Source organism: Coturnix japonica, chromosome 11, assembly GCF_001577835.2.
Source record: "Coturnix japonica isolate 7356 chromosome 11, Coturnix japonica 2.1, whole genome shotgun sequence".
In the NCBI taxonomy this organism is placed as follows: Eukaryota; Metazoa; Chordata; class Aves; order Galliformes; family Phasianidae; genus Coturnix; species Coturnix japonica.
Genome location: NC_029526.1, coordinates 9,668,109 through 9,694,521, shown reverse-complemented (window position 1 = coordinate 9,694,521; position 26,413 = coordinate 9,668,109). Strand labels below are relative to the sequence as shown.

General features: G+C 41.3%; 3 protein-coding genes and 1 long non-coding RNA gene across 5 annotated transcripts in view; 3 read left to right on the top strand and 1 right to left on the bottom strand.

Moving 5' to 3' along the window:
• The window catches only part of LOC107319292 (fatty acyl-CoA hydrolase precursor, medium chain-like), a 19,319-nt gene extending 3,667 nt beyond the window's left edge, over positions 1-15,652 (top strand). Inside the window, exons 7-15 of one of the 2 annotated variants that reach the window (XM_015873989.2) lie at positions 46-150; positions 814-954; positions 1,039-1,125; positions 1,845-1,992; positions 2,207-2,332; positions 2,544-2,616; positions 3,019-3,161; positions 5,465-5,468; positions 15,601-15,652. In XM_015873989.2, coding sequence (XP_015729475.1) covers positions 46-150; positions 814-954; positions 1,039-1,125; positions 1,845-1,992; positions 2,207-2,332; positions 2,544-2,616; positions 3,019-3,161; positions 5,465-5,468; positions 15,601-15,637 — 864 coding nt within the window. In that variant the 3' untranslated portion in view covers positions 15,638-15,652. Of the gene's footprint in view, positions 1-45; positions 151-813; positions 955-1,038; positions 1,126-1,844; positions 1,993-2,206; positions 2,333-2,543; positions 2,617-3,018; positions 3,410-5,464; positions 5,469-15,600 lie in introns of those variants that run through there. The other variant, XM_015873990.2, reaches the window with a different exon arrangement.
• Positions 1,868-3,040, bottom strand: LOC107319294. Its single transcript, XR_004308668.1, has 2 exons — positions 2,926-3,040; positions 1,868-2,364 (listed from the first exon to the last, which is right to left on the bottom strand). It is a non-coding gene; the product is annotated as an uncharacterized LOC107319294 (long non-coding RNA).
• Positions 4,749-9,748, top strand: PDCD2L (programmed cell death 2 like). Its single transcript, XM_015873991.2, has 7 exons — positions 4,749-5,163; positions 5,247-5,410; positions 6,106-6,175; positions 6,950-7,344; positions 8,172-8,282; positions 8,910-9,058; positions 9,602-9,748. Exons 1-7 carry the CDS (start codon positions 4,870-4,872, stop codon positions 9,730-9,732), a joined length of 1,314 nt encoding a protein of 437 aa, XP_015729477.1. The 5' UTR covers positions 4,749-4,869; the 3' UTR covers positions 9,733-9,748.
• Positions 10,705-26,413, top strand: UBA2 (ubiquitin like modifier activating enzyme 2). The gene is made up of 17 exons (XM_015873988.2): positions 10,705-10,925; positions 13,561-13,644; positions 13,911-13,981; positions 15,180-15,244; positions 15,713-15,813; positions 15,973-16,094; positions 16,601-16,668; positions 18,496-18,617; positions 19,395-19,494; positions 20,033-20,190; positions 21,015-21,108; positions 21,200-21,312; positions 21,781-21,936; positions 22,531-22,627; positions 23,223-23,328; positions 24,055-24,191; positions 25,295-26,413. Exons 1-17 carry the CDS (start codon positions 10,782-10,784, stop codon positions 25,471-25,473), a joined length of 1,917 nt encoding a protein of 638 aa, XP_015729474.1. The 5' UTR covers positions 10,705-10,781; the 3' UTR covers positions 25,474-26,413.

The following is a 26,413-nucleotide window of genomic DNA, read 5'->3' as shown; positions in this document are numbered from 1 at the left end:
GGATGATTAGTAAATGAGGATGTGACTTGTTTTTATTGATTGCAGGGAATTGCTGCTGCATCTGGCTGTGAAAAATCCAGTTCTGCTGCTCTGGTTGAGTGCTTAAGTGAAAAAACAGAGGAAGAGATGGAACAGATCACTCTAAAATTTGTAGGTGAAATTATACCTTGTATATGAAGGACATTTCAGATTTGATCATAACAGAGCATGCTATAAACGTCTTGTAACATTAAGACAACTTGAAGTCCATCTAACATCTCTCCCTTCTTTATGTTTTCAGGGTAGGACAATGTTGCAGCTATGTTCTACCTCATCTGAAAAAATGTGAATGAGTTCCTTCTCTTTAATTTTGTATGGGCATTGAGCTACACACTCTGTAGCTCAGAGTGTAGCTCAGCTTCACTGTCAGGCTGTGCCAAGGGAAGAGACAAGAATATGAGATGTCACAGATTCTTTTGGAGAGCCTGAACATTACTTAACATCATAATTATGTCCTTCTCTAAGTTTTCTATGACAGTGACAGCTTCCCTGTTCCTTTGCTGTTTCTACACAGAAGTTAGTTTTTGCCCCACAGCATCATACATTCACAGATGCACTGCATCTGCTTGCAGGAGATGTAAACTAAATTTAACCTACAATTTATGAATACTTAAAATCTTCTCTGGTTCAAAATATCTGCTGTGGAAATTTGCCTACATTTTCCTTTGGTACTTTACTTGTTTTGCTTTGGAAATACAGTAAGAATGTAAAATGTTTCTCAGTAGCAAAATTCATGTAAATATTTCATTCTTTTGTTTGTTTGTTTTTCTCCAGCCACTAGCGTTCATCAGCTCATCTGTGGATGGTGTATTTTTTCCAAAGAGTCCCACACAATTACTCTCTGAGAAAGCAATCAATGCAGTCCCATATATAATAGGAGTGAATAACTGTGAATTCGGATGGGGACTTCCTAATGTGAGAGACTTTAATAGCTTTATTTAAATATAAGGTTGTGAATATTAAATTGCCCCCTAAATATTTAATCTCTTTGTTCTGAAGATGATGAAATTTCCTGATTTTATACATGGTCTGGACAAAGAAGTCGCATATCAAGTGCTGCAGAACCAAATAGCAGGACCACTTGAGGTAAGAGACTATTGGCAGAATAATCCAGTGTTACTTCTTCACTGGGATAATTCAGTATTCATGTTTCTGAAGCTTCACATGGATACTAGAAAGGACACCTTGCTTAAAATGCCACCAAGGGACCTGCATGTATGTACTGGATGTTTTGCTTCCTTCTCATTTACAAAGCTCACAACTTTCTGATTGCTCTGTGTACTCCTGAAACTAGGAAACATAAAAAATTGCAGATTAATAGGCAAGAATTAAGAAGTTGATAAACTTAGCCAGTACTTGTAAAGGATCTTATAGAGCCATAGGAATCTATCATAATCTGGGATTGAGCCCAGGTTTGTTCTGAAAGGGAGTAAGTTGTGGCCATCTGCAGCAGGAAATGGAACTTACAATCCAACAGGATTTCTTTTCACTTACGAGAGTTGTTTCCACATATTGAAGAACAAAGAACCAGATCTGTCTCTTAGCATCACCAATTGCTATTTGTCTAAAGGACTTTGAGGGTGTACTTTGTGATCTTGCAAATCCCTTTTCCTTGAGATCATCTATGTTAGGTAAAATGCACCACAGTGAACTGTGAGCTCTGCTTAGGCGCAGTAGGGGATTTTCTCTCAGAGATGGCAGTATTTGGAGTTTATCCAGAGACATGCTGTGACACTCTCAGTTTACACTGTTAGTTGTTTTAATATTTGTTCTCATTATAAAAATATCTTTCTTGTTCATTTCAGAGATCTAATTCTGACATTGTTGATCTTGTATTCAATGAATACATGGGGAAAGCACAGAGCCGTGCTCAGGTGCGAGATGGCCTTCTTGATGCTTTAGGAGATCACGTGTTTGTTTTCCCAGCCATTGAAGTGGCCAGATACCATAGAGGTGAGTCTCTAATTCTCTTCAAACAAGTCTCTCAAACAAGCGTTGTCTTCCATCCTTGAGCATGTCTGTGGTCTTTATGTATGTATCACACTTTGTTATCAAAAAAACTGATAGTGTTTTCGTTTTATCAAAACAGCGTGCAGTGAAAGTTTATCATCACTGTTGGCTGGCATTTGAAACATCAGCACTTGTTTTTCATTTTATTTTCTGTTAGATGCTGGCCACCCAGTCTACTTCTATGAATTTCAGCATCGACCAAGCTCAACCATAGCACCCGAGTTTGTAAAAGCAGATCATGGAAGTGAGATTGCCTTTGTCTTTGGAAAGCCGTTCTTAGCTGGTGATGTATCTGTGCTTGCTAAACCATTCTTTCTGAAACAACATTGTTATTATTTATGCTTACCTCAGAATTTTCAGAACAGAAGTTTGTTTAGGAACAATAGAATCTACATCCTCATTGCTGTAGTATTGGTTACAGTGTATTGGAATTGATTGGACTGCTGTTTTTTGATTACTGATCTTTGAGTATTGTCTTTTCTCTCACTTTGCAGGGAATGCTACAGAAGAAGAAAATAAACTTAGCAGAACTGTTATGAAATACTGGAGTAACTTTGCTAGAAACGGGTGAGATTCGTAGCGCTAACTGCAGCTCACGTTTTGTCTGTGCTGCCTGAAGCATAGCAGCAGCATGGTAGTTCTTGTAAACGTGGCAGAATGTAAGATCAGTACTGAAACAAATAGTTTCTCTTCTTAATGAGTGCAAGAAAAACTCTGGAAAGCACGTGCAATCCAAAACAAAATCCAAGAGCTATTTGTATCTGCAATGGAGGATTAGATCCCAGTGCAATGGCAAACGTTATTAAATGTTTGCCATTCCAGTGATGAGCATTTTGATATAAGCATCCATCTGTTACGGTTCCAGAATCGTGTAACCTGAGCTCCTGTTAGTCTTCTGAAGCGATCTCAGGTTGAGAAGTCAGAGCACAAATTTCCATTTGTAGGTAACGTTCCATTTTTTGTTTCCAGAAATCCCAATGGGGAAGGCTTGGTACATTGGCCTCAGTATGATGTGGATGAAAGATACCTGGAAATAGACCTCATACAAAAGGCATCAAAGAAGCTGAAAGAAGACAAAATGGAGTTTTGGGTACAGCTGACAGAACAAATGAGTGAAAGAAGGAGAGAACACACAGAATTGTGAGAGCTGCAGTGGACACATTTTCCTTTTACAACATGAAGTCAAAATTAATTTGTCGGAATGCAGATTTTACTCTTGACTTTCTAACTCACTAATGTGTAAACTGCTGTCATGATTTCTGCGAAGGGAGAGAATCAAGGGAAGTACAAAATGGTCATGGAAATAAAAATCAATAATGAAGTCAGGAGGTAAAAATAAACGGTCTTTCAGGCTCAAACAGACATCAAAACTGAATGATGTTCCTTTGAAAAGGGGAAAGGAGGAGAAAATTACTAAATACATTGAAATCGATAAGAATTTACACAGAATATCTCATAGGTGTCAGAATATGTTGCATATTCATTTCACTCTTTTTATCAAGGAGATTGAGACTGACATTCCTACAGCCTCTTTCCACTTTCTTTTAGTGGAAATAGCTTCTGAAGAGCATTCATCAAAAGCAGCCATGGGATCAAAAGAGTTTTTCTGTTCTGTCAACTAATACGTGGTACTTCTGATTTTTGGCATGATTTTTCTTTCACCTAATTTAGGCTAATTCCAAGAGAGTGTTGTGAAAGGCACTAACAGGTCTGAACAAAGACAATCTATGGAAGTGCAAGCTGATAACCATGAGGGTTCTTTTTTCCTATGTGTAGACTGGACAGGGTGGGACTGGCAGCCTTGGGATGCCTCTCTTTACATTCCGCAGCAGCTGGGGTCTGCCCAGCCATGGGGCTGCCTGTCATGGCCATAAAATCTGAATGTGATGGAGACACTGGGCTGTGACGAAGACCAGCACTTCTCTACTTCTGTAATTTATCATGTCTCAGCTGTTCAGTGAGTGACATGAAAGCCCAAGCAGCTCTGTGCAGAAAGGTGGCCTCTGTTTTCAAGCTGCCCAATTCATAACCGGATACTTTGCTTAGAAGGGTAAGCTGCAGAGGATGTGTGGTCTGTACATAGAAACCTTTCACTGAGTTCAGGGCCCAAGCATACATGTGCTATCTGTTTGTTAAAGGAACAGCTTGTGTAATTGTGAGGGCTTCCCTGTTGATATGCATGAGAGCTTTTGGCATCAGTGCTGGCCAAGGTTACACACCTTCTAAGTGAGAGCTGGCTGGTCACCTGGATGGAAGCATGGAAGAAGAAAGAGGAGAACAAAACAGAGTTTGTATTGAGCAAAGCTGTGTGGCCTGAATGGAGATCACTCACTCGAGTAGTTCATAGAATCATGGAATGGCTTAAATTGGACCTTGAAGTTCATCTTCATGCTGGAACACAGCAGCAGTGCCAGCACCTGGGAGGAGGTTCGACACGTCCAGCGGTATGACGAGAAAGATGTGCTCTGTGAAATCCTGCTTTAAGGTACCACGATATTGAAGAACTGTAAAAACCCGGATGTTGGCAGAGTCTGCTTGTGACGGAGTGAAGTATCTGCATGACTTTAGTGTGCCCCGGTAGCGCAGTGGTTAAGGACGCCACTTTGCAACCCTGGAGCCCCTGGGTTCGAATCCCCCCTGTAGCTCAAGTGGTAGCAGTGCCGCTCTGCTACACAGAGCCTCGAATCCCAGGGGGTTGGACTCGATGATCTCTAAGGTCCCTTCCAACCCGCACCAGACTGTGATACTATGACACTATGAACTTGCAGAGGTTCTAATTGCTACATACAGCCTGAGATAACTCGGAGGACGCAGGGTTTAATGATTCCCAAGGAGATGCTGTGCGGGGCTGGATCACATCAGGCGGCCGCGGGTATCCGTGCCGCGACATGGCGGCAGCTCGCTGAGTGCGGTGCGCCCCCTGCAGCAGGCCGGCCGGGCATTCAGGCCCGACACGTGTCCGCCGGCGGCCGCCGTAGGGCGCGGAGCGGCGCTGTCATGGCGGCTGATTCGCCGCCGGTGCTGCTGGGGCTCCGTGACGCCGCCATGGTGGGGCCGTGCCGGGGCGGCGGGCAGTCCCCGGGCTGGGCCACCAACAAGCTGGGAGGCCGCGCGGTACGGGGCGGGGCGGGGTGGGGCGTGCTGGGTGGGGGGCTGCCCCGAGTGGGGGTCTGCCCTGAGCGCTGTGTGTGTTTCAGGACGCGCTGCCCTTCGTGCTCCCGGCCCAACCCCACTGCGGGGCGTGCGGCGCGGCGCTGTCACACGTGGTGCAGGTGTACTGCCCGCTGGGAGCGGCCCCCTTCCACCGCCTCGCCAACGTGTTCGCCTGCGCCGGGAGCGGCTGCTGGGGGCGGCCACAGAGGTGAGCAAATGGGATCCTGGGCTCCATCAGGAGAGCGGTGGTCAGCAGGGATAGGGAGGTGATCGTCCCTCTCTACTCTGCTCTTGTGAGGCCCCATCTGTTGTACTGTGTTCAGGTGTGGAGCCCTCAGTACAAGAAAGACATGGAGATTTTGGAAAGGGTCCAGAGGAGAAGGAAGATGATCAGGGGGCTGAGGCACCTCCCCTATGAGGACAGGCTGAGGGAGTTGGGTTTGTTCAGCCTGGAGAAGAGAAGGTTGCGGGGTGACCTCATTGCAGCCTTTCAATACCTGAAGGGTACTTACTCCCAGGAGGGGAGTAAACTCTTGAAAGGGCTGATAATAGCAGGACTAGGGGAAATGGTTTTAAGTTAAAAAGAGGGAAGATTTAGGTTGGATGTCAGGGGGAAGTTCTTCACTAGGAGAGTGGTTAGGCCCTGGAACAGGCTGCCCAGGGAGGTTGTGGATGCCCCGTCCTTGGAGGTGTTCAAGCCAGGTTGGACGGGCCCTGGGCAACCTGATCTAGCTAAAGGTGTATGTTTGGTGGCCCTGCCAGGCGGGGGGTTGGAACTACATGATCCTTGAGGTCCCTTCCAACCCGGGTCATTCTGTGACTCTGTGAGAGCACGGGGCGGCCAGGAAGCACCTTAACCCAGTGTGTGTTTCTCTGTGTCCTCTCCCACGTGTCGGGCCGAAGCTGGAAGGTGCTGCGCTCCCAGAGCTTGGAGGTGCGGGGACAGGAGGCGCAGGGCTGCGGCTCGAAGCAGGTACAGCGCGCTGCCATGGGGCCTGGCTGCTGGTGGGCACAGTGAGGAGCGGGGCCCGGGGGTCTTAATGTGCTTAATGTGCTTAATGTGCCGTGTGGTTGGTGCTGCGTGTACGTGTGTGAGCTGCACGGCTGTATGTACCCACAGCCCTCAGCACAGATCTGTATGCAGTGTCAGAGCTCCATGGTCAGAGCTCCATGGTCAGGGTGGTGGTCACGGTTATAGCAGGTATTTACTGTCAGAATTTCAGGTATTTCTGCTTTTGAAGCCTAACAATAGTGGCAGCTTGGGGTGGTTGAAGGAGGAGCGTTGCTTCCACACTAAGCTGTCAGGAAGGGAGAGTGCTGATTCAGCGGAGGTATTTACACTGTAGTAGTTTGGTCTGTGGCAAATGGCCTCATGTTCCAATTAAAATGGGGGAAAAGTGTTTTATTTCTCCATATTTCGCTCTTTGAGCTTAGTGTGATGCAGTGACTGGTTCAGAGAAATACGTCCAAGCTGGCTCCCAGCGGTTATGCCAACATGGGAATGGTTCAGTACATCAAGCAGCCGTTGTATTATGGCACATCTTCCCAGTCTGACATGGGCTTTTTGCCATAAGTGTGCTGCTGCAACAAGCAAACATGGATATGCTGCTACCTGGCGTTGAGAGGGGATGGGCAACATAACACTAAGCATGAGGTGAAGGTTTTCTTTCCTGTATTCATAATAGCAGCAACTCCATGTTAGAGTGTACTCAGTCTTGAAAATGCTTCTCTTCTCCTTTCCTTGCAGAAAGAAGAATGTAACTTTTCTGCCAAGGACTGGTGTGCTGAGGCAGACGACTGGGGAGGCTGTGATGGAGAGGAGTCTTCCACGTGTGCCCTTCAGATGTTGGGCCTAAATGCAGGGATGAGCAGCTCTGCGTCTAGAGAAGCACAGTGTGTGTCACAGCTCCAAGAGCTTCACTTGTCTGAAGCTGCAGATGTGTCTGGTTCCCCAAATACAGACCTCCTACTCAGGGAGGAGACGGCGATGGCTACTTCAGCTCCTGTGTTCCATTCCTTTTACATTAGTGTTGTGGATGAGGCAGACTATGCTGGTTTCCTTGATACAGATCATGCAAATAAACTACTGAAAGAGTATCAGCAAAGAGAGGGTGTTGATTTGGCAGATTTGATGTCAGAAAGGTAAGAACCTGTTTGAACCTCGTGCTGAAGCTGAAGGGTTTGTGTTCAGTTTGTACTGTGTTATGAACTAAGTGTCACCTTCACTGTGTCTGAGTATGTTCATAACTGGCTCCTTCAGGAAGCAATTATGTGTAGGACATTGCAGGAAACACATAACATTGCACCTGTTATCTCCAGTTTAGGGATTTTGAGTTACATGGTACATCTGTTCTATTCAATGCATCTATTTCTGAGTGACTGAGCAGCTGGAATCCCTTTGGGCTCTGACAGAGCAGTCTACCTTCAGTCTCTGAAACCAAACCAATGTGGTTTGAACAGAATCTTATGCTATGTGATATAAGTTCATATTGTGACATTTGGACATTTGACTTCTTTTTTCCTTTACGATGCTACAGATTTTGTTATTCTGGTTGCATTTTTAAGAGCTGAGGAGCTCAGGGATTTTGACTAAAGACTGGGATGATGGCTGCAGTTACTCAGGGTTTTTGATAAAGAAGTGGTCAGGAAAACAATTTCTGGGTGTAGGTACTGAATGTATTTCCTGTTTTAACATAGGTGACCACACTGAGCACTTACCCTTAAGTATAAGCAGGTATCTGTTAGGTATGAATGTCTTATCACAGTTTGAAACTGTTGGCAACATATAGTGGAGCTGGAGGTAGAATGTTTACCTGCAAGCTGGAGCAGTGATTGCCCCTTGATTTAACATTTGGCTTTTTTTTCATGTACATAATATAATTTAACATGGGGTTCTATTAACTGGAACACATTTAAAGCATGCCTGTTATACTGAATTTGGACTTCTGGTTTGTGCTTTTTTCTCATAGTTTTGCTGGTGAACATAGTAATGAGAAGTATGAGAAGAGTGAAGTCAGTGAGGACCACACATTCCATAAGTTTATGAAAAGAATATCTGTCTGTCCAGAGCAGATTTTAAGGTATGTTTGATCAGCTGATTGCAACAGGGAGAGGCAGGACATAGATGGAGGCTGTCAGTAAATAAAAATAAACAATTGAATTGGATGTATTTACTTATTTTTCCTAATTGAACAATTTGCTGAGTTTTGATGACTACTTCCACAGTTATCTGAATCTGTCACTTTGCTCTTTGTATTTTTCTTTTGTGTAAAGTTGCTTCAGGTGATTTCTATGAGTACTGCTAGTTGTAGTCTTTATTAGCCCCCATTTCCCTTCAAGAGTATTATGGTTATATACAATATGTATGTAAGAAAAATGTTAGGCCTCTATTTCTTCTGGGCTGCCAGATGTCTCTTGAGCTATCAGCAAACACAGAATCCCCTGCAGATGTAGTTGGTGTAACTGAGTCATGTTTAGCACGCTCTGGAGGTGTCAGTTTAAGCCATTCACCCCTTTAGATCCATCTCTTTCCTTAAGACTTTCCGAATGTTGACCTTTCACTGTCCCCTTTTCCTATCTTTAATTTTTGTTGAGTGACTCATCTGAAGCACAGGCAGGTGACTGGCTGCTAACAGTGTTTGTGTTTTTTTTTCCTAGTTACTTGAGATACAATGAATAAATACATTTTTTCTTTTTTTTTCTCTTAGATACTCTTGGGGTGGTCAGCCTTTGTTCATAACGTGTCCTCCAGCTAACTTTAACAACAGTATTCCAGCCTGCAGTAACTGTGGAAGCAAGAGAATATTCGAGTTTCAGCTTATGCCAGCAATGGTCAGCATGCTGCGGGGTGATGCAGGTATTGACTTTGGGCTTAGCTGAATGAGTATTAAAAGTATATTGGTAAGGTTCACTAATGTGTAATTTGGATTGTTTCTTGTTAACCATAGGCACTGATGTGCTTAACTGTAGTGGTCATAGAATTATGTAGGTTACAAATGGATACTTAAATCCACCGAGATTATGGATATAATCATGTAGCAGGCAATTTATTGCCTGTTAAATGAAAGCATACCTCCCCTGCTAAAGGAGAAAGGAGAAAAGGGACACTGGAACTTGATGGTCCTTGAGGTCCCTTCCAATTTAAGCCATTCTATGATTCTGTGAAATAATGCTTTGGAAAATAATAAATATTGCCGTGTAGGACTTCAGGCACCTAAGAAGCTCTTTGAAAATTCTCAGTCATGCTACTTTAAAATCTTTGAAATAAGAAAATGTATAAAGGAGGCTGGATATGGACAAATGCGTTCTGGATTGGAAGGTTGAACTGCAGTGATAAGCAATAACCACCAAGTGAGGCATTCTTCTAATACAGTACGTATCTTTATTGTTTTGTTTTTAGACCTCTCAGTGGAATTTGGGACTGTGATAGTTTATACGTGTGAGCAGAGCTGTTGGCCAACAAACCATCAAACCCCTCTGGAAGAGTTTATTTTTGTACAAGAAGACCCTGACCAGAAATTATTTAAATAAATCGTGTTTCTCTAAATAGGTGGAAAGTCTGTCATTTGTTGGGTTGCCGTGCTTTGGTTTGATTTTTTCCTACAGTTGAAAGTATGTGATTATGCAAGTTTTTTCCTTAAATGTGGTGAAAACTGAAATTCATTTGTTGGCGTGGTGCTTATTTCCTAGAATGGCCAATGTGTCCATTGGGATGGCTGCAAAACGTGGCAACAAAAGACTTGCTTTGCTCAAAGAGGGAATTCTAAGTGTGGGGATTATGCTGGTTATGTTTGTAAAAGCTTGGGGAAGAAAATAAGAGAAAAGGGCAGCTTAATTGCACTTAGTGATCCTGCTGGTGGTCGTCAATCAAATGGGATCCAGGTGTTACAAACTACTGGCAGTGAGAAGCTCAATGTAAGTATTTGAAAACAATCTGTATGCTCTTAGAGTGAAGGATGTTGTGTTTGCTGGACTGGATGAGCTCTGATGGTCATTGCATTGCACTGAGTGGAGAAAAGGGGAAAGTTTCTGCTAGCACTCCTTGCTGTTTTAATGGAGGATTAATGGAGCAGTCATTTAAGTTAGCCTTAAGCTTTTTGCACAGGTTTAATGTCACAGTATAAATCAATGTACTGGCAGTGTTTTCATAGTGTCATAGTATCACAGTCTGGTGCGGGTTGGAAGGGACCTTAGAGATCATCGAGTCCAACCCCCGGGATTCGAGCCTCTGTGTAGCAGAGCGGCACTGCTACCACTTGTGCCACAGGGGGGATTCGAACCCGGGTCCTCCGGTGTTGCAACGCGGCATTGCCACCACTGCGCCACCGGGGCACACCCGTTCTCTCCGCGCGGTGAATGGCGGCGCGGGGCTCGAACTCATGAATCCCGGCTGTCCCGACCTGCGGCGTCCGCCGCCGCCATCCATCTGGGCCGCCGCTGCAGCGGGCCGCGGACCTCCAGCCGCCAGGGGGCGCTGTGGCAAGGGCGGGCGGCCGCCGCTCTGGTCTCAAGCGCGGCCCGGCTGAGCAGAGCCGCACGGCGCCGCTCGTTCCGCCCGCTGCCGTTCGTCGCCCGCCGTCATGTCCGCGCCCGCGTCGGGCCCCCTGGGCAGCGAGCTGGCCGAGGCCGTGGCCCAAGCGCGGCTCTTGGTGGTGGGGGCCGGAGGCATCGGCTGCGAGCTTCTCAAGGACCTGGTGCTCACCGGCTTCGGCAACATCGACGTGGTGAGGGCCGGGGCCGGGGCCGGGGGCGCGAGGAGGGTCGGGGGGCGGGGAACGGGCCGGGCGGGTCCTGGGGCGACACTCGGTGCGCGGCGGGGGCGCTGCGCTGCGCTGTGGTGTGTTCTGCAGGGCTGTGCTGTGCTGTGTTACGGTGTGTTGCGGTGTATTGCTGTTCTGTGCTGTGCTGTGCTGTGTTGCGGTGTATTGCTGTGCTGTGCTGTGCTGTGCTGTTGCGGTGCGGCCCCTCCCGGCCGCATTGTCTGCGTGTTTTCAAACTGCTGCTCGCCCGCCAAAGCGGCCGGGCCGGGCTGTGCACAAAGAGCTGCGGCCCGAGCCGCCATCCGCCCCCAACCCCCTTCATGGGCACAGCGAGCGGCCGCACGGGGCCTCTTTGCAACCCGGCCGTGCCTCCCTAGAGCCGTAGTTGCAGGCTGGGAAGCGGCGATGCGCTGCCCGCCGTCCCCTCGTTTGACTTAGTGCGGCTTAATGGGTGCGGAGCTCAGTGGGCTGGGGATGGGCCTTAGCGGGACGGAGCGGTGCTTTTAGACGCTGGGCTGTTAAACCGGCCGTGCTGCAGGGCCGAAGTGGAGCTTCCCGCGCACCGATGCTTTCGCTTTTGCTTCCTGGAGCTCATCCGTGAGTGTACGAAGGGCGGAACTGAGGCTGGCACTGGGCGCGGGACGGAGCGGCCCGACCTCGTGGCTTTTATTCCATCTGGAAGAAGTGAAGCGAACTGTTTGCATAACTTCACGTTAAGGAGCCGCGGAGTGCAAATGGGGCTGTTGTGCTGTCTGTGTTTGAGCTCGGTGCTGCTCTGCCAGGAGTCGCTTTCATACGACACATAAGGAGTTTGTCCCTGCGTTCAGACTTGTTGAGCAGAGCTTGGCAGAAGCAGCTTCTCTCAGCCCTGCCAGCTGGTAGGAGAGCCCGGCTGCCTCTCGTTTGTACAGCTCGGGCTTTGCTCCCAAATGGAATTCTGGGGTGTAATTCCACATTGTCCTTTTGGTTTGTGTCTGCCAGTGGGAGCCTACCAAATTTTAACATGGTGTGAGAGCAGAAATATGTGATTTCTGCACTGTTTTCTGTTCCTCCTTTTTTCTCTTCTACCTTATTCTGTCACTTGTGTTCTTCTGCAGTCCGCTAACGTGCAGTTTAGTATGTCCTGGTTTTCCAGTTAGTCGTTAAGCATGGATCTCATTGGCGTATGCTTATTGTCTCCTTTGCTTTGGTTAGATCTTTTTAATTGTCTTTGAAGGCTGCCTCCGTTGGATTCCATTACCTTCAGTGTGTGTTGGATCAGAGCCATGTTAGTTTAAAAATATTCCTGTTTTATGTAGTGGAGTAACATTGTGATAGCGTATGGAATGGATGGGTGAGAGACAAGGTGAGAGCAGGAGCAGAATTGTGCCAACAGGCAATTTTGATGTTTCCTGGGCTTTCCTTTGGTTGATATAGATCAACAAGCTCAGGTGTCTGAGAATACTTCTTGTTTTTATAAGTAAGCTGTGGGGTTATTTCTTTATTTGTCACAGCATTAAGGCTAAAAAAGAGAAACAGTTTTGAACAGGAGCCCTTCAGAACCATGAAGCTTAACTAAATGTACTTTGTTGAGTGTAGTACAGAATTACATGTCAAAATACAAGTCTGCGCTCAGAACACCAACGTTTATTCTTAGGAAGTTCCTTCTAGCTTTCAAAAATGAGAGCAGCGTGAAGTTGCTTTAGCTTAAGGACTGTCAAATTTGGATCATTCACAGCTGAACTGTAGCTTTGGTTGGAGTCCAATGGTCTCAAGTATTCTCTTTGGAGAAAAATTTCCATTACCTTTTCTGTCTTGGCAGTGCTGTTTGAGATCAGTTTTCATTTGCAGCTTATGGCAGTTGCAGCCTCCAGTTAAAGGGCTGAAGGCTTTCTTGGGAGTTGGACATCAACAGAAGTTTGCACTTAGTTTCTCTTGAAGTTCCCGACCTTCGGGGCCTTGGACTGAGCCAACCTTACGGCTGTCGTATGGGAAGGGAGCTGGAAGTGTATTATTGGGCAGATATCGCTTCTGGTGGCGGTTACCAAAGCATGAGTGGTTGGGGGCACGATGAGTGATACAGATTGACAACCTCTACCTCTTCACACCTTCCTGAAGCAGCTGATATTTTCTGTGCGCTCAGTTTCCACGGGTGCTTTTATGCAGCATTTAACTGAGACTCTCTGGCTAGTAGAGTGTTCAGCACGTTAAATTTGAATCCTTACATTAAATACTTAATTAAATATTTAAATAAATACTTCCTTCAGATTACATCAAGTTGGGACTTTGATCTTGTGTGCAACGAGTCCTCCATGGGAAATGTGTGACGTACTTTTGTACTGATGTACATTTTTAGTAGGGACTCTCCAAAGGAAGTTTGTTGTCATAAAGCTCTCGATATTTGAGGTGTGGTTCCACTGTTAATAATCATTTAAATAAAGATCCTTTCTCCCTGAAGATCGTGATGCTTCTACAGTTGTTGTGTAAATGTTGCAAGAGTATGGAGGGCCAAAAAGCAGACTGTACAGCTTTTGCCATTTAGTTAATCACATTCGTCTGTCGATGGCTTTGTTCCTTTTATTTCTGCAGAAGTGAAATGGCTCTTTTTGTGTGTTTGTAGATCGATTTGGATACTATTGATGTCAGCAATCTCAACAGGCAGTTCTTGTTTCAAAAGAGACATGTTGGAAGATCAAAAGCACAGGTGAGGAGCAAGCCAAAGCTCACGTTTTACTTGCTTGGTGTTATTTTGTGGCCGTTGTTAGAAAGCTGTCACAGTTGTGTTGGTGCTGCTGAGAGGTAAGTGGTGGTTGGTTGCTTGTGGCTGTCAGCCAAGTTTCATTTAAAAGTATTAAAATCTCTAAGGTAGTCAATGTACTCAGTGCTCAACTGGTACTGAGTCTCTTTAGAAAGAAGGAAGAAATAATAAGTGTTGTTTTTGTTTTTGTTTTGTTTTGTTTTTATTTCTAGGTTGCCAAGGAAAGCGTGTTACAGTTTTATCCAGAAGCTAATATTATAGCTTACCATGATAGCATCATGAAGTATGTTTGTTTTTAAGCTCTAATTACGTGTTCTGATTTGCAAGTACTGTTATTTAAATGCTGCAGTGGTGTGCTTTAAGGTACCTCACAAACCTTCCGCAATAAGGTAGCTGTAAATATGAGACTGCATTGCACTGAGTGGGAGTGTGGATTTTGCATGAATTTAATTAAGTTCTGGTAGCTGTAGTTATTTGCTTGTGCCTCATTCTCACTTTATTAGCAACTTTACTGCTTGAGATTCTATGCTGTAAAGATTTCTTTACATGATGTCAGGAGTGATAATTAGAGGAGAATTAGTGTGAATGTTGAGTATTTGATTAAAAATTATAAAAAAAAAACACAAACACAACCAAAACAGAAGCTTTGTCGTGCATAGGGCATAGAATGGTGGAATGGTTGGGGTTGGAAGGCAGCTGTAAATATCGCTCAGTTACCAAATTGTTAAAATCTAAACTTCATGGTCCATAACAAGTCAGTGAAGTGCAAGATCAAGTAGCTCTTCATTAGTTGTTTCCCAGCTATTAATGTGTATTTGTCCAGTTCTTACAAAAGGTCACATTCTCTATTAATATTAAAGTTTCAGCTCTGATGTTGCCATCAGCCACTGAAACATTGGCTCGTTGCATCCTTCTCCTAAAACTATAAAACCATTAATCCTGTTTCCTCGCTTCTCTGTCATCTTTGCTGCTGCCTTATTTAAGTCAGACAAATGCAATGTGAAGACGATGAGGTGTCAGGATTTTCATGTCCCTCATCTTGGCCTCTAAGGGTATGCAGGCACAATCAAAACCAATTGAGCTCTCCCACTGTAATGAGATATCAGCAGTCTGATGAGCTGTGGTAATTACAGCGTGCACATCTTACTCTCTGCTGGCGGTTTTTAAGGTCAGTTATCAGAGATCATCCAATTTACTCATTAGATAAGAGCAGTATAAACACTTTTTTGCCTGCCTGTTTCATTGGTCAAAGTGTCAGTAATTGGAATAGCATCCTTGCAGTGACATAACAGTCATGCTTTGACCTAGCTTTAAAATGGGCTGAAAACAAATGGGGTGCTTAAAAGCTATCAGTAAATCTATGGTGTATGTAATCCATACTTGAACATCAGTCTGCCCTTTCCGTGTGTATTGTTTCTTTTGTGGCACAATAACCAACAACTTTGATGTACCATTTTGAATGTTGTTTTTCTTTTCTGTAGCCCTGACTATAACGTAGAGTTCTTCCGCCAGTTTACGTTGGTTATGAATGCTCTGGATAACAGAGGTGAAGTTTTCATTATGATTTTGTATTGAAGGTGAAAGTGCTGTTGCTTGTTCATGGGAACAGAACTCTGATGTGTTCTGCTACTAGTTCTTGAGCAGTATCAAATAAGTATCCTCTTAACACAGCTTTGGTTTAACTAATGCTTTTGTGCACTTAGAACATTGAAAGCGTAGTCAGAGCCGTTACAGGTGCTTTGAAAGTAAACATGTCTGCTGTGTTACTGCTTTGTGGAAACTGATCAGTATTTTGTGTAAACACATAACTTTATTAAATTATCTGCTGTATTTTGTAGCATCAGTATATTTTGTATCAGTTGCAGAATGGACTTTGTGAAAGAGGCGTAACACTGTCTCTAGTGAAATAAGGCAAATCCAGGACAAATGTGTGTGTTAGGAGTCTAGCTTGTGATTGTAGAAGTCAAACTTATTTCGACTTACTCATATTTCTATCAAACTTCTTGCTTTGCAGCTGCCCGTAACCATGTGAACAGGATGTGTCTGGCTGCTGATGTTCCTCTTATAGAGAGCGGAACTGCAGGCTACCTTGGTCAAGTGACAGTTATTAAGAAGGTCAGGTTGTGTTCTACTCCTGTCACTTTAAGTTTAAATCATTGGCTATTTTAGACAACAGAGTTGGGTGCTTTGAGATAAAGTTACAGTGCATCACATAGTAGCGTATTCTATGGGTAGCATCATGGTGTGATGAGTAAATATCTCACTTTTCACCAGGGAGTGACAGAATGTTATGAATGTCATCCTAAACCAACTCAGAAGACTTTTCCAGGCTGCACAATCCGTAACACGCCATCAGAACCTATCCACTGCATTGTGTGGGCCAAGTATTTGTTTAAGTAAGTCTTTTTTTCCCTTTTTTCTTTCCAAATAGGGACTGTGACTCACTCTCTTTGTGTTGGTTTCTGAAATTACAGATTGAGAAATTAAGGACACAATTTGAAAACCAATGTAGATAATAGCAAAAGCCTCCAGTTCTTTGAAGTCTGTTCTGTTTTTTGAATACACAGATAGCATGTCAGTTAGTACTTAAGCCTTGTTCTGGTATCACAGAAATAGGGCAGAGAAGAACGACTTTGAAACAGTGAGCTTTGCTGGGATTGTGGAGATAGATGAACTATTGGGGCAGTTACATGCACATGTTTTCCTAAATTCATTTTTCTGTTGGATCTTCTACACGGTGCATGTTAAGTCTGCATGCGATGAATTCCAGCAATTTAAAATGCAGTGAAAGAAGTAGCACTCTGATAGCAAGAATTCTAAAGTGGGTGTATGCCAGTTAACAAATACTTCAGTCTTTAAGATATGATTAAAATCTATTGTTGTGTTCTTAATTGCTATGCAGTCAGTTGTTTGGAGAAGAAGATGCTGATCAAGAAGTCTCTCCTGACAGAGCTGATCCTGAAGCTGCCTGTAAGTGTGATACAGACTGTACTTACCTTGTTACTGAAACGTGTCAGAGATTGACTTGCTGCTGTCCATTTCTTAAAGTTATATTCAGCCTCATTTTCTTTTAAGAGGATTCCACTTAAAGCACTCATGAACATGAATGTAGGGTGTGCAAGCAGCAGGTCCCCTTTGTGTGCGTCATACTACTATGTATTCAAAGTTTACATTGATTTGGCCTTTGTTTAATTGGTTGGTTTTTGTTTGTTTTTAAGTTAACTTGATGCACAGTGTATACTGAGATCTTTGTGTGGGAGGCTTGGTTTCTGAACCAGGGACTGAAAACTGAGTGCTGTTTGTGGTCACGCTTCATTTTCAGCTCCTAGCTGAGGGACTGACAAACTGGGAAACAGGGGGTCAAGTCTGAACTCTTCTAGTTTGAGACACTTCCATGTTCATCTGCATAGGAAAGATGCCCATTTTTGTGATGTTTTTGTAGTTATTCTGCATTTTTTTATATGGACAGTAGCTATAGTTACTGTAATGGTGAATACGCAGCTTTACCGCTTCTCCTTCTGGATCCTTTTAAATGACGATCTTGGGAGAGGAAGCTTAAGAAGAGCTTCAGAGTTATCTGATGTTCAAAAATATTCATGTAATGAATTGTTCCTGTGGGGCATTCTGAGCAAATAGCTGGCTCTTAAGAGAGTGGCACATAAAGTCATTTACAGCAGTAGCTGCAGGAGTACTTGAAGGCAGCAGGCATGTTGCTGCTCACTGGAAGAGGGATCCCAGAGCAATTAGAGGGAGCACTGAGCTTTGGCCTCATCTCTGCAGTGATCAAACTGTCAGTTGCTTTAGTGCTGGTAAGAGTCAGGGGACCTTCTATAGTATGTCAAGGAAAAGTAAGGGAAAAGGAAACTGTGTTGTGTGTCTTTTAGGGTCTTTTGAAGGCACTGACAAACTTGTGGACAAGCATATCTAGTTTAGTCTGTTATGAATCTGCAGGTAGCACTCTTTTTGTAAGGAACCTGAAGAAACCAAGATGTCTTGTAGGGAAAAAAGAATGAAGATTCTGAAGTGGATGAGATACATAAATGATAGAGATAAATGGTTATTAGAGGAGTATCCCAGTGCTGTTCAGCAGACATGAATAAGCAAACTTCCTCAGAATAATAAAGATGATGGTTAAAAATTAAAAGTAGAAGGTGGCTTCACAATACAAAATGACTAGACAGTGAAATGCTAGGTAGATTTTGGTGCAGATAAAATGGTGCGTTGGAGAGGGGAGAACATTCACAGATTTGCACATGAAATGATTTTCTGAGTTGATTTCCTTCACTCAGTCAAGACTTTAATAGTTGTCCGAAAACACCAACTTGCTGCTTACCAGTAGCCAAGATAACGGTTGCTGAAGTGACTAGGAAAGAAATGAAAATGAACAGCACCTGTATGGACAGAATATTATCATGTAGGGATGACCAGAGGTAGGAAGCTGATAATCTGTCTTAAAGTTCTAACAAGACTAAGACTCTTAAGCCAGGAAAAAAGACTACTAAAAGGAGATTGTTGGAGATTTCTGAAATCACAACACAGCAGGAAGAAAATAAGTAGGAAACAATCGCTCATTGTTTCTGCCAGGAAAAGAATAAGCATTAAGTTAAACTAGTGAACTGTAGTTGTAGAAATGAACAGTCACAGTTGCACTGTGTCTAATTTAGCTTTTATTGGGAACAGTAAGGCCATTTTATGGTGCTTGAATAATTTTGATCGTTGACACTGTGGGAAATATTTGGATTCATTTTCCTTTTTTGTCCTGTTAACTAACATATTCTGTTAATGCTTTATTTATAGGGGAGCCAGCAGAAGCTGAAGCCAGAGCACGAGCATCAAATGAAGATGGTGAGATTAAACGTGTTTCAACAAAGGAATGGGCTAAATCAACTGGATATGATCCAGTTAAGCTTTTTACCAAGGTACATTTTTTACCCCTAGTAAATGTCTTTATTTGAAGTGTATGAGAAGTTTTAAAGTTCAGTTAAAATCCAGTTTGAACACTAAACATGAGGCATCAGTCATGCCATTGTATTACAGCTTGATCAGTTTGCTGTTGTGTTGGTCTTGTGTTGGACATTTGCTTGTCTTAGGGCATTCTGTTTGTGTCTGTATGGACAGCTTCAGCAGCTTGTCCGTATTGTAGAGGAAAAAAACTCAGCTGAGTTGTTCTGATACGATAAGGTCTTCTCTTGAGTTCTGTAGAAGTCTCACTGTGCCTTATCAGAACCAGTCTGAGGATCAGAAATATATAATTCACATCCTGTATATAACCAGATGCTGGTATCAGAAAACATAAATTCTGTGGAGTTTTGCTTCTAAGTAGTTGCAAAAAGTGTTTACAGAGAGGAAATTAGTTTAGACTGTAGTACTGATAGAGAATAGTAATTTTCCTCTTGAAATTAAGTGGCATATAGGTAACAGTATTGTAGGGGGACAGTATACAGATAGCTGTAGTGATAGCTTCGCATGGACACACAGTTTAGGTGACAGTTTCTTGATTTGGGTGCCCCCCAAATTAATGAGAACTATGTACTTTCTGCTCAAAGCATTGAGAGTTTGTTCTTGTGGAGTTTGATTTTGTATGTCTTGTTTAAAATATTATCATGGAGAAAAGCAAAAACTCATACATCTAATGCTGTTTTTTCATTTTCAAAGGAGATGAAAAAATAAAAGATATCTGTTTTAATGTTTCCCAGCTTTTCAAAGATGACATTAGATATTTGCTGACCATGGATAAGCTGTGGAGGAAGAGAAAGCCTCCAGTGCCACTGGATTGGGCTGAAATACAAAATCAAGGTAATTGTTTCTCTTCCTGGTACATACTTGTAAGTCGCATTTCTTGTTTGTTAATGCAGCTCTGTGACAAGTATGTTTTCCCACTGTCACAATTGGGTACTGATACTGAACACGCTGCTTCTTCATAACTCCTGAAGATAAATTTTTTTCTCTATATAGAAAACATTTTTTCTAAAAACTATTTGGGAATTTTTCTTTTGAATAATCAGTATTGGTTATGGAGAATTGCTATTTCACAAAGTTGCATGCCAGTTTATTCTAGGGGACGTTAGGGCACACACTGATACATTTTATCTAAAAGCCGAAAACCGACATTTGTTTTAGCTTGTGCACATCTATTGATGCCCTGAAGTACAGCTGTTAGTTGCAGACTGGAAAAAACAAACCTCAGGGCAGCTATAGCTTAAAAGAGCTGTTCTTCAGTTTAGAAAACATTTAATTTTGTTGAATCAGCAAATTCTGAGTTCTTTGAGAAATTTTTTTTGGAGTTTATAAATATTCCTGGTTGTTTTTTGTTTTTGTTTTTCTTTTCCTGAAGAGAAAAATGTACCTGACCAACAAAATGAATCCTCAGTTTTGAAAGATCAGCAGGTTCTCGATGTCAAGAGCTATGCACACTTATTCTCAAAGAGTGTCGAAACCCTGAGACATCACCTGGCTGAGAAAGGTGATGGGGCTGAGCTTATATGGGATAAGGTTAGTTTACCTCATAGAAACACTTCATATTCTGTGTACTTAATGCAAATGTTGGAGTCATGGAGTTTAATTACAGCATAGTGCTGCTAAGGACAAAAATATCTGACACATCACTAAAAGCCCTATCTGTAAGTAAACAAATACGTGCCTTAGGTACTTGATATGACATTACATGTGTGGATTAAGTATTGTGATGTAAAATAATTTACTAACTTTAAAAAGCACAAATTAAGAAGTAGGTGCCATATTTTCGATTTGAAAATATGTTAATAATGCCACTCCGTTTTTCCTTTGCTGGAACTCTCTCTAAAACATGTTCTTGTACAGTAGTTTGTAGCTAGAGTTGGACACAATTAGCTCTGACAGTAGATATGTGGCACATTACAAGTTCTGCAGGAGAAAAACAAGAAGCAAGGAATTCTTCAGCACCAGCGACAGTGTGAGCTTCCTGTAGTCAGTTGTCACCTGACGTAAGAAAAAAATGTGGTGTGTCAGAAAGGGGGGAGTGATGGCCAAAATAGAAAAACAGTATGACAGCAGTTGGTGAAAATACTTATTGTTTGTAAAACACCAGTGCTTGAAATCAAGCATAAAGCACTGTAAGGTCTGTTATTTAGACATTATTTTGAACATATACTCAAGCAGCATTAAAATACTAAATACATTTTCTAAACATGCTTTTAAAGTACTGCTGTTCTGTCTAAACTTGCTATTTAAATGAAGAAATGTACATACTTTGAAATGGAATATTATACAGACTCTTATGTTGCAAAGTTTTCCCAATGTGTAACCTGATTTTTAAATGCACTTTCCATTAACTTCAGGATGACCCTTCTGCAATGGATTTTGTCACTTCTGCTGCAAACCTCAGGATGCATGTTTTCAGTATGAATATGAAGAGCAGATTTGATATCAAGTGTAAGAGTTAAAATGTACTGCTTTATTTAATAATCTAAGCTTGAAATTTCATTTGCTGTTAAAAATCCATGCACTCTTGCTTCTTTTGCAGCAATGGCAGGAAATATTATCCCAGCTATAGCTACTACTAATGCAATAATAGCTGGTCTGATAGTGTTGGAGGGTTTGAAGATTTTATCAGGAAAAATAGATCAGTGTAGAACGGTAAGTGGGAATAAGACAATTCTTCTCTTTCTTGTTATTCGTTATTTATTCTACAGTCATTTAACCTTCTTTTACTAGTGTGTAGTTTTACTCCGTATCACATTTTGTTTCAGTAATTCTGAATCTATTAGGAACTTTCACCCACTACATAGAGAAAAGTGGAAGTCTTGAGGATTGTGTTCATCTGATTTCATGAAAACTGGCTGCTGGATAAGAGGGAGAATCAGACTGACATCGCTTGAAACATGCTATTTTCATGTTAGAGCTCTGTTTGGCAGTAGCTGATTAGTCAGCACAGGTGTCATCATGGGCTGGCTGTAATACACACTTTCTCCTGTTTAGTGGGCATGTAAAAGAGGATTAGGGAACAGGACAAACTGGGATTCTTAAGAGAACAAATCTGTAGGGAAACAGGTTTTAAGTGCTTTACTTACAGAATAACTTGTTTCGTTCTTGTCTGTCTTCAAGATATTTTTGAACAAGCAGCCAAATCCCAAAAAGAAGCTATTGGTTCCTTGTGCTTTGGATCCACCAAATCCTAGCTGTTATGTGTGTGCAAGTAAGCCAGAAGTGACTGTGAGACTTAATGTACACAAAGTTACTGTGCTAACACTCCAGGACAAGGTAAATCTTGAATATTAGCTGTGGCTTTAGCTTTCAATTCCAGTACTGTACGTTATTAAAGATTTTGTTCAGTATATTTTGACTGAATGTTAGCTTCGTCAAATTTGCTCTATTCTTTGTGTTTTTCTCCACTAAAAGAAAAGCTAGATTAGTCAGTATGCATCTTGTTTGTGTGCCCTCGTATTGGGTCTTATGTATTTTGTTTTTTTTTTTAAGTTCTATTCGTAATTAACAGGAAAAAAATAGAAACATTTTATTTGAATAATTCAGTAGCTGTATTACAGTTTTGTAGTAACAACTCATTTCCAAAACTACCATTTTATGAAAGAAGTAATTAAAAAATCAAATCAGCGCATCATCTGGAATTGTAAAGGTGAAATCACAGATGTCATAGACATTATTTTTTTAGATCCCAAGAACTCAGGTAACAAAATGAGTTTGTTTTTTTTCATGAGAAAGAAGAAAGAAAGTATAAGCTTTTAGTAGATGCCTTAACATGGACGAGGACAGGAAAAACAGCATAGTTCAAGGTTATTTGTCTTACGAACATTATAAAAACAGATATTGATTATATAATGAAATTAATATTTTCAGATAGTGAAAGAAAAATTTGCTATGGTGGCACCTGATGTACAGATAGATGATGGAAAGGGAACCATTCTTATCTCTTCAGAAGAAGGAGAAACAGAAGGTATGTGTACTGGAGCTTTTTGGATAAAAGCAGATAAAAACTGAGAAGAAACTAAAATATAAGGAATTGTAGTAAGTGGTTTAGTGCTCAGCCTGTAGACTAATAATTGAAGAGAACTGAATTTGCAAGTATGTCAGTGGCTTAAGAATAGCTCATGGTGTTGTCTAGCTGTGTGTACTGTTCTGCTTTCCCGTATCAAATACTTTCAACTGGAGCATCAAGATTCCACTCAGGAATCAGGCATTCAGCAATAAAAACACAGCAGTTATCTTCCCCTGTTTTGTAGTCCCTTTCACTTTCTCATTTTTAGTTTCTTAGGTTGTGTTATTTTCATGTTGCTTGCAAGCCCTATTGCAGTACACATATTATCTCCAGATGTTCCTAGATGTAATAATAGTTAAGTGAACATGACACTTGCAACATAAATAAGTCAGAATCCTTTGACTTAACTTTTGATAGGTTTAAATGTCAGCTTTTACTTTCAATTCAGACAGTATTAATGTTCAGTTTATGAGTTAAACGTCTGGAGTACTTATTTCTTAATAGTAAAGACAATCTTTGTATAAATACACACCGTGTTTCACTATTTTTCTAGCAAATAACCATAGGAAATTATCAGAGTTTGGAATTCGAAATGGCACTCGGCTACAAGCAGATGATTTCCTCCAGGATTATACTCTGTTAATCAATGTGCTTCATAGGTAAGAATTCTGAAATAATGACCTCTGTGTATATGTACAGAATAATTCCACAGGGAGTTTCTGGTTGTGAATTTTGAATTTGTGAATAAATCTAAAACATTAACTTGCTTATATAATGTTTTATTTAAAATAAATGAATATAGTTCAATGTGTTGTTTTTCTTAATTTTTCTTTTAAATACAAAAGTAAATGGTAATATTGTATCTGAACAGTTTGCTCATTAAGCAACATAAAAATAGTGTGAAGCTGAATTTGCTTTTAGGGCAGCTGAAAGTTGAGAAACAACTGTGTAAAAACAAATAAAGACCTGCTGAAGTAGTAAATCATTTGCATGTGTTCAGATATGATAATGCAAAGAGAAGTCACTTTGAAATAATCCGTGTGTATATTTAACTTCGGATAAGTAATGCACTTATTATATAGAGTGGATCAACACACTGCAGTTTCAGTGCAAATAAAAATGTGAGATTGAGGAAGAAAAGTAATCTAAGGTAATGATTTCCTTTCTTTCCTAAGTATTTTATGGCATGGCACTGGTGGGGGAACTGTATTCATGAATAGACAGAGCACAAATTATAGAGGAGGGATGAACAGATTTTCCTTTTCTTACTTATATTTTCCTTACTTTGTCCCAGTTGGAGGGACTCTGATAATTTGAAAGATATGTTTTGTTTGTGGAAAAAGCAATGTTTTTGTTGTTTAAAATGGTATACGTTTTTTCTGCAGTGAAGACCTAGAAAAAGATGTAGAATTTGAAGTTGTGGGCGACACCCCTGAAAACGTTGGCCCTAAACCCACAGAACCAACATCCAAAAACATTACCAATGGTAGTGATGACGGAGCACAGCCTTCAACATCAACAGGTAAGTAGCACTCAATATTAAATAAAGTGAAATAGTCTTTCAGCCCAATTAAAATACTTGAATTTTGTTACTTCACTTTGCCAGCATGAAGTGAAAGGTACTCAAGATGCCTCCATGTAAATATAATACTGAATAGTTAAAATGAACAGGCTGTCTCAAAGGTGTATAGTAAATACACCTTATTATGTAACTTGGAGGTGCTTGAGAGAGGGTGTCAACTGAAATGCACTATTTGCATGGCGATTTAAATAAAGTTAAACCCATTTTGTCTATCTCCCAGTCACCCTATTGTGTGACAGAAATGAATCGAGTTTGCTGCTTTCTCCCTTCAGATTAAGTTACTTTGTGGATCTCTGTGATCACATCTCATTCTGTGTCACGGGTTAACCGAAAATCTACCTGCTTAAAAATAATTATTTTTCACCTGCTGAGTAAGGCATGGCAAAAATACGAGTACTGATATAGATTCAAATTAAGTACAAAGCAGCCCCTCTGCCCCAGATAGCATTAGAAACTAGCACAAGATGAATTCTTAAGATGAGTTTCTACTTGAAGTCCACTAGATGTCATGAAAGTTCACATTTGGTTCTACTTTCCCTTCTTTATACCATCCATTGTTGTCTGTTAGCTCTTTCAAGTCTGCCCGCTGTTCCAGTCTTCCCTCTCTGTACATTTTCTCTCTCATAGAGCATGGTTTCTAGTGGAGAATTTTACTGAATGCACTAACCAGAAGTGAGGATGGCCTACAGCTTTGTGTTTAAAGGTTCTTAAGGACTCCAGCAGATAGCATGCAGTTCTTCTACTTTGTACGTGCAAAAAATTGTGCATTCGCATTAGGTAATGTGGGAACTCCTAAAAATATGGGAATTTTTGAGTTATTGAAATGTTTTCCACAACCTAATGAAAAGGGAATAACCACATGAAAAGCATATTTCATGTGTTTTAGAGAAATTCAGAAGACTCTTGCAGTTTGTTGACAAAGACTATGGATAAAGAGTGCTCTGAGATGTGTTTGTTACATTAGAGGCATCCTGTGTGCACTTTGTTTTGAGAGCAGACTATCCTTACAGTACCCGTTGGAATTAAAAATACGTATTTTGCAGCTCCAGATCAAGATGATGTACTTATTATTGATTCTGAAGATGAAGGCCATTCAAGTAATGCTGATGATGCAGAAAATAAGAGCCGCAAGAGAAAACTAGAAGATAAAGAAAGCGTCGGTACAAAGAGAGTGCGTATGGAGCAGACAGAAGAGCAGGATGAAATCATAGCGTTAGACTGAACATGAAAATGTTGTTTGACAAAATGTTTGAGTTAATGTAATGCAGCAACAGCATATTATTTGGGGATGTGAAAAATGTCCAGAACTAGACTAACTGCAAGGCTTTTGTTCTGAGGAAATACCAAACCATTGGCTTAAATCATTTTTGTCTGTTTCTCTTGATGATAAAGCTGTCATCTCAGTAGATTCTTCTAGAAGTTTTTCCATGTTGAATTCTGTATATTAAATGTAGTAGAAACATAGATTTTAAATACTTGCAGATAAGTATTTACTTAAACAGTCATAAAAATAAGCATGTTATTTTTGTGTAAATACCTTATAAGTATAATTCAGTAGGACAGGAAAAAAAAATAATCTAAAAAAAATAAACCTAATCTGGTTTAGTAAAGGGTCGTCACTTGATGCCCAGACTTGTAAGTACCTAAATTTTTCTTTTGCTTGAAGAAAAGTATTTTTAGTCTAGTCCTAAACATTTTTCATACCCTGAACAAAGAGAAAATTCACTAAAGCAAATTAGTGCCATGTTTTAGCAGTGTTCTTAAACTTTAACTGGCACTATGTACATTACTGTAAAACTGTTAATTTACTCAAGGTTTTCAGCTCGTACTGCCTGGTATGTCAATGTAAGAAGCAAATTTTTTGTGTATTGTTACAGTTTCTGGTTATTTATATTTGATGTTTTGTAAACTCAGATACTACTACTATACTGTACATCTGACGGACCAAATAAATGACATCTGAAGTACTTGCTATATATGCTCGCACAGTCCAAGTTTATGCCGATTGATGGGATTTTAAAATGTATAGCCTTCAGAAATGACCGTACTATTGTCATTTTTCTAACCATAACCTAGTAGTACCGAGCTTAAGCTTCACTTGTTTGAGGTGAAAGAGGAATTTTTTTTAATAAAACCTTTGTGAATGTTTTTTTGTTCTTGGA